A 7,467-nucleotide genomic window follows, 5' to 3' on the forward strand; every position below is an offset into this window, starting at 1 on the left:
TTTATGTCTATAGTGCTGGTCGGAACTGTTCATTCTCATACTATCTTAGTACTTTATTATTAGCATGATTTGAGAATATATCAAGTTAAAAGTAAAATTATTCTAAATTTTAATCATTAATGGTTACTACCTTTGATTCTAGATATAATATATAATTTGAAGAGTGAATCATACTATAAAATAGATATTTTATTTAGGACTAGATGTAGTATAATTTTCCTATTAAAAAACAACCTCGGCATACCTTTTAAGGAGATATAATTATTAACTAAATTAAATTTTAAGTACTTACGTGCTATAAGTATTTTACACCACAAACTGCCACAAACATATAATCGGTTTAATCATAGTTGATTAGCCCGTAAATCAATGTCCTAGACATAAGAAGTTGAGTTTTATAATGTGTAAAACTATTTAAGAAACCGTTGGCCAGAAGAAAAAAACGATTACTCAAGAAACATAACCTAATAATATAAAGGTACTCAACAAAACATGAAGCGGATAATGACATGAATAACCATATATGACTAAAGTTCTAATATGGCGAGTTGTCTTCTACTTCAGATTATATACAAATAATTTAATTTCATAATAATTCTTTTTATCTCAATTAATGGAAGTATAACATGCAACATTAAATAAACTCCTATAGATTATTTTACACACATTGAATCAACTAGTTCCGAAAATAGATGGTGCTGAAACGTGTGACCTATACCCAGACGTCAAGCCCCGATAAGTAGGAGGGTGTGGGGATCACTGCAAAACTCTCTTTAAGTTAATTTTTTGAATTATAGATTATAGGCAAATAACTTTCAGATATAGCATGATTTTGTTAATGAAATATCAATACGTATATAATATCAAGTTTTAAATCAGCTAATCATGTTTTTTTATGTGGTGGTAATTTAGTAGGTGCAGCAAGGAAAGGCAAGGCTAGGGGGCCATATACGTAAATGAAAGCTTGAAGGCCCATCTATGCATTATACAGTTGCATGTCTCCATCCGTCTTGTTAAAGTGAATTAATCAATTAATTAATATTTGAGAAGAGAAACCATTCGCATTCGTTTGTCATCGACTTCCAATAAATGCCAGCCTGCCGACACACCCATACCCATTTCTTCCCTTAATTCAATTTTTTTTTAATTGAGTTTTTCATCCTCCTGTAATAAATCTGGAATAATTCAACAATTCAGATGATAATTCGCCTAAAAAGGACCCCAAATGTTTAATCAGTGCGTCTTACTTTCAATATCTGAATTCTATACTAGCAATATTTTTTAAAAAAATAAATAAATGGAGATCCACATTCAACACATTTATACATTATTTTCATAGTCAACTTGATTTATGTATTTTTAGTGGTTGGAGGGACAGAAAATAACCTCTAAAACCGTGGCACTGAGCTAGCTTTGTGGTTGCGGTACTGTTTCTTGGAGTTGCATAATTAGTAGGACAAAATGTCAAATCTTCTCAAAGGTAGATAGATAGACTGAATGTAACATGTGAAGGTGAGAAGACACTTGGAAACTTGCATAAGTTCAATCTCTCAAAACCCGTGAAGAACAAAACAAACATGGAGTTCTTCTTCTGCTTCCTGCTTCTCTCTGCTCATCTTCTGCTAGCATCTTCCCTTGTTCAATTTCAAGGCATGTCTCTTTACATAAATCTATATGCTTTCCTTTCTCCACACACACGTACACACATATGCAAATCTCTTATTTGTGTTTCTCTGAGCAACACTCATCTTGGGAAAGAATGTTGAATTTTTGAATGTTTCTTGACGCAGTACTGCTCTTTTAAATGGCCCGCTTTGCTAATAATGAATTGAAGTTTAACTATCTGTTGTTTGTGTTCTTATGGAGAATTAGCAAAGGCTTACTCTTATTATTGGATCACGAAGAACTACCACAATTAAGTGCTTGTTTGTGTCATTTACAAGAATAATATCTGCAATATCTGATTGGTGATAAAAGGAGAAGTTGCGTTTTGGTTTTTCCTGAAAAGTGAAAAGTAAGGCTCTATTAATTAGTACTTGAAAACTTGATTTTGTTCATGTTTCATCCTTCTTAAATAATAAAGTCATACTGTAAAGTCTTTGAAAGAACATGTACTCAGTGAGATTGAAACAAAATCAAAATTTGCAGCAGTAGCATGATGTAAAAAGAACAAATAGGTGGGGTTTTACTCTCTTCTTCATTATTATGCATCTTATAAAAGAATATTGAACTTGTAAATTGTTTATTTCGCAGATAATGGCCTGACCCCAAAACAAGTTAGCATTCACCTTGAAGTACACCATGGTCAGTCTCAACTCAACCATTCCACAACATCAAGTTTGGAATTTTTTTCACCCAAAATCCTTGAAAAGGATGAGCAGCGAGTCGAGGCGATTCGCTCAAGATTTTCCAACAAGAACTTGAGCAACATCAAGCCAGAACTTGTAAGCACCCCATTGAAATCAGGACTGTCTATAGGGTCAGGCAATTACTATGTGAAATTAGGAGTTGGGACCCCTCCTCAGTACTCTAGCCTTATTGTGGACACGGGAAGTTCTCTCTCATGGCTTCAGTGTCAACCCTGTAAAGGTTCTTGCCATCCCCAAGTTGACCCTTTATTCAATCCTTCCAGATCCAAAACCTTCAAGAAATTCCCGTGCTCTTCTCCTTCATGTTCCTCTCTTAAGGAGTCAACCCTTAATGATCCTGGTTGTGAGGTTGGATCTGGTGCTTGTGTGTACAGGGAAGCATATGGTGATTCCTCATTCTCAATTGGTTATTTGAGCCAAGACGTGTTAAGCCTAACCCCATCAGAAACACTACCAGGTTTTGTGTATGGTTGTGGACAGAACAATCAAGGTTTGTTTGGAAAGAGTTCTGGTATTCTAGGGCTAGGCCATGATAAGCTCTCTGCACTTGCACAATTGTCCACTAAATATGGTTATGCCTTCTCATATTGCCTTCCCACTTCTTTCTCTGCCTCTAAACCTTCCAAAGGAGGCTACTTGTCCATTGGATCCTCATCATTGGCAAAATCACCATTCAAGTTCACCCCAATGGTCAAGAATCCGAAAATCCCAAGCCTATACTCCATTGACTTAACCGCCATCACGGTGGCAGGGAGGCCACTTGGCATCGCCGCCTCAAGTTACAAGGTCCCAACCATCGTAGACTCAGGCACAGTCATCACAAGGCTACCTATGCCAGTATATACAGCATTAAAAGAAGCCTTTGTGAAGATCATGTCCAAAAAATATAAACCCACAGAAGGAATTTCCATACTGGATACTTGCTTTGAGGGAAGGGCCAAAGAGATAGTGAATGTGCCTGAGATTGGGATGATATTTCAGGGTGGGGCTGCCCTACCACTTAATGGACACAATACCCTTATAGAGCTTGATGAGAAGACCACCTGTTTGGCCATTGCAGGTAGCTCTGGGACTAACCCCATTGCCATTATTGGTAATTACCAGCAACAGACATTCAATGTTGCCTTTGATATCTCCAATTCTAAGATTGGATTTGCTCCTGCTGGCTGTGAATGATCAGAATATTAGTTAGGTTACAGCGTTTAGATTCTCTGCAGGGTGCTGTGCAGAGCCTCTACAACAGAAAATCAACGGCCCTGAATTGTTCAACTGATCCAACGGTTATTCCAAGTTGGTCAGTGTAAATCATCAAATCTGTCAGAACAATGTTGGCTGGTAGATGCATCTGTGCAGGCTCAACACCTCAGCTGTGCAGCGAAACCGAACGTCCTAGTATATTATTCTGTCAACTCATTATATCATTATTATGAGCCAATAAGAATCACTAAGGTTTAAGTTTCATAATGTGATCAGATCTACAAACACATTATCTTTAATGATTGAGTTTCTATTAATTTGTGCATTGTATCAGTTTGATGTATTCTTCACTGTGAACAAGTACGTATTATTTACATTTAGTTTGAGAAGCTGTCATTTTGCTGCAGTGGTGTTCACCATATCTTAGTTTGTGGCTATTAATAAAGCAGGTCGATGTTGAGTAAATGCATGTTGTATATCTCTTTTAATTTCTATGAATAAAAAGGCATTCTCTTTTCACCAAATGCAACAACTTCTTGTTCTTAGAAAATTAATAACAGCCACAATTTCTAAAAATACTATTTGTTGTCACTGTTGAATACATGTTAGTGTTTTTGGATTTTTTTTTTTTTGCCAACGTTTATTTTTGGATAATTAAATTTAAGTCAAGTTGTTTATATTCATTAGTCCAAATTTTTCAGTCTCACTTATTATTATGTTATTTTGTCGTTTTTCATTGTTAAAATGCATATGTGCACTTATAAATTCACCTATGAATATTTGTAAATTTCTGTTTCAACCCTTATAATCTAAATTAATATTTATGAATTTTCATATAGACACTAGTTATTTTCCTATTGTTAATTGTTAAAACATACATACATTTACCTGTAAATTTAGTTGTGAACTTAATCTAATATACTCCTCCAGTTCTTATTATAAGACCCCATTTTACTTTTTATTTGGTCCTAATTATAAGACCCCAATCCATTTTGTCTCTTATATTTATGCATTTTTTTCCAAGATAATCCTTCTGATAATGATAGTTTTAGCCAATATACTTAATTAGCAAGGATATTTTAGGAATGACAACACTTATTTATTATAAATAACCAACTTAACTTACTTCCTTAATCTCCTCAAATAAGTCAATTGGGTCTTATAATTAGGACCGGAGGAGTATATAAGTAATTTGATCTAGATTTTGTCCTTAATTTTTTTAATAGAAATTTTTGGCTGAGATATGCTATAAAGTCAACTTCCTCACCTTAAAACCACAAGATCTGCATGCGATAAATTAGTTGGAAGAAAAAGGCGGTTACTTTCTGTTTTTGTGACATAAAGTTGAACTTTGACTATAGTTTTATAAAAACATTTTAAAGATGACTTTGTATCAATTACTTTTCTTAAGAAATGCAGGCAACCCTATATAATATTTTTTAATAACCGGAATTATACAACATCCTAAGTCAGTTCCATATAATTCCTAGACATTTCAAGGTTTATATTCAACCCCCTTTAATGATTTAATCTTTGACATTAAACCTCCTGTTATTATTTTTATCGTTAAGTTACTAACAGAAACTAATTATACACATTAGACGTGGCATTTGATATGGATTGAAAAAATTGATGTTATAATATAAAAAAGAAAAAATAGCAAAAAATAGACCGTCAAAATAACAAAATTGTATACAGGAACCGGTTTACATAAATTATTGTCAAAATCCATACTAATATTGTCAAAACCTATAATAATATTGTCATGGGTCTTTATTTATCATTTTTCTATTTCGGTGATCTTTTTTTTACCATTTTCCGTATAAAAAAATTATCCTGAACTTTGGAGCCCATTCGATCTTATTACTTTCCTTCCTGAGGATTAAAAAAAAAAAAACTGTGTAGCATGAAGCAGCCTGGCGTGTGAACCTAAACCTAATCAGAAAGTTCTGCATGTTACCAAAAAAGGGGAAAAAAAAAAAGAAAAGAAGTCAAGTTACACATCAATGACTCAGGAAAATTACTCTTTCTCATTGTCATGTTCTTTCTTTTCGTAATATTGGCGTGATGTGCCTTTCATGAGGTGCAAGAGCTGGAATTTAAAATATAATTATTCATTTGTTTGAACTTAATTAAATTTTTTTTGGCCCAAAATAAATCTTAATTGTAAACTTAAATTTTTTAAAAATAATTTATACTGTTGTCTCTCAAGAAAAACAGTGATATTTTTTTCAGGTCTCAACAGTGTGACGATTAACTTTGCATGTGTTACATACTGTATATAGTAAATAATTTTCTTTTTTTATTCGGACAATTTTTTATTCTATAATTTTCTTTAGAGTGTCCTAGCTCTTTTGGAAATAATTCTTGAGCGAAAATGTATTGAAATTTTTAAATAGTAAATAAGTATAAGGACTAAAATTATTGTTAATTTCTTCTATTTTTAAATAGAAAAATATACCTAAATAAATTTAAAAAAAATTCAAGTAGTAGTATTCTTAAAACCCAATAGTAAGTTTCATAAATTTAAAAATAATTATAATCCATACCAATTAACATAAAATATAGAAATTATAAAAAGCTGCATTATCTACGAGTTGTTGGGGGCTCATTTTCAATGTAAAAAGCATATTTCTTTTTTTTTAGATTTAAGCTTGTTATATATATATATATATATATATATATATAAATATGTATATATATTATATAAAAAGAGAGAGGAAAGCGTTGATTGGGGTGTGAATGTGATTAATTTAAGAGGGAATTAGGTGAGCAATGTCAAAGATTGAACCTTCAACCCATGCTGGGGTCAGTAACACCCCATATTTCTATTTCTTGTTAATAATTAAATCATTTCATATAATAATATCCTGTTCTTTCCATTCACATCATCCTCTTCCAAATGCTGACTCTTTCCTCTCCCCAAACTTGCATCTTCACCAAATTAAAATCACCAAAAATGGCAGACACTGCACAACCACCCCACAATCACTCCTACGCGCAGTATTTTCCTACATATCATGTTCTCTTACAACAATATCGTACTTTCCCGGAAAACCCGCAAATATATTCAGCTTCTTTCATCCTGCTTACATCGAGCCATGAGCCCCCACCCTAACTCATTCTTCTTCCCATAACTTATCATAAACCTTGTCACTCTCAGCTGTCAAATGATCCATTAATCAAATATCTCCAGGTGTAACGCTGGATTTTTGCCTTCTGGGCATGTCCGAAAAGTGAAAATGTTTCTTTCCTTTGTTTCAGATTCCTGCAACTCTGCGGATTAAGCAGCTCTTAGATTTCAGTTCTGTATTATCTGCAGGCATACACTTCTGGGTTTGCCCACCAAGTGTTGGTAAGAATTACCCTCTCCAATTTCTACCTTTAATTGCTTCATTTGCCCTTCAATGCCTCGTGTATGTTTATCTTCTTACCCAAAAATCACTCCCACTTGTCAACCAAAACACTAGTTGATATAGTCCGAGATCGATCTGGTGTTAGAAAACGAGAGAAAAAATCCGCATCATAGTGCTTTTTCATTCCAAATGACCAACTTCTCTACTGTGGTTGGCTGTTGAATTTATTAAAATACAACTAATCCTAATTAATCTCATTCTTCGTCACTTGTTACTGTGATTCTTAAGAGAAGGCAAACACTGGACTATTATTTCATTCAACATGTTCTAGCTCTCATAACAACTTATTTACCTCAGTTTTTGATGTACTTGTTACAATAAAACTCGTAATAATCACTATGCTATTACATCCTCTTCTAACTTTATGTTTCCATTTTTTAAGTTTACTGTCCGCTTCATGCTGCTTCCCCCATTTCAGGTGTGCCTTCATCTCCTTCTTACCATGGGATGCATCTCTTCCAAAGTAATAGCCCGATCATTAAGTT

The 7,467-nt window shown here is 33.6% G+C and overlaps 1 protein-coding gene across 1 annotated transcript; it reads left to right on the plus strand.

Moving 5' to 3' along the window:
* Positions 1-1,474: 1,474 nt before the first annotated feature.
* LOC114749765 (aspartyl protease family protein At5g10770-like) lies at positions 1,475-4,090 on the plus strand. The gene is made up of 2 exons (XM_028938303.1): positions 1,475-1,650; positions 2,254-4,090. Exons 1-2 carry the CDS (start codon positions 1,578-1,580, stop codon positions 3,543-3,545), a joined length of 1,365 nt encoding a protein of 454 aa, XP_028794136.1. The 5' UTR covers positions 1,475-1,577; the 3' UTR covers positions 3,546-4,090.
* Positions 4,091-7,467: the final 3,377 nt, after the last annotated feature.

This window comes from Neltuma alba, unplaced genomic scaffold (genome assembly GCF_004799145.2).
Source record: "Neltuma alba isolate B1F8T4 unplaced genomic scaffold, ASM479914v2 tig00006169_pilon, whole genome shotgun sequence".
NCBI classification, from domain to species: domain Eukaryota; kingdom Viridiplantae; phylum Streptophyta; class Magnoliopsida; order Fabales; family Fabaceae; genus Neltuma; species Neltuma alba.

Bases quoted from the DNA above. Each gene is read 5' to 3' on its own strand.
- LOC114749765 (XM_028938303.1), top strand. From the start codon at position 1,578: ATGGAGTTCTTCTTCTGCTTCCTGCTTCTCTCTGCTCATCTTCTGCTA. The intron at 1,651-2,253 runs GCATGTCTCTTT...TTTATTTCGCAG, and splicing joins TTCCCTTGTTCAATTTCAAG to ATAATGGCCTGACCCCAAAA.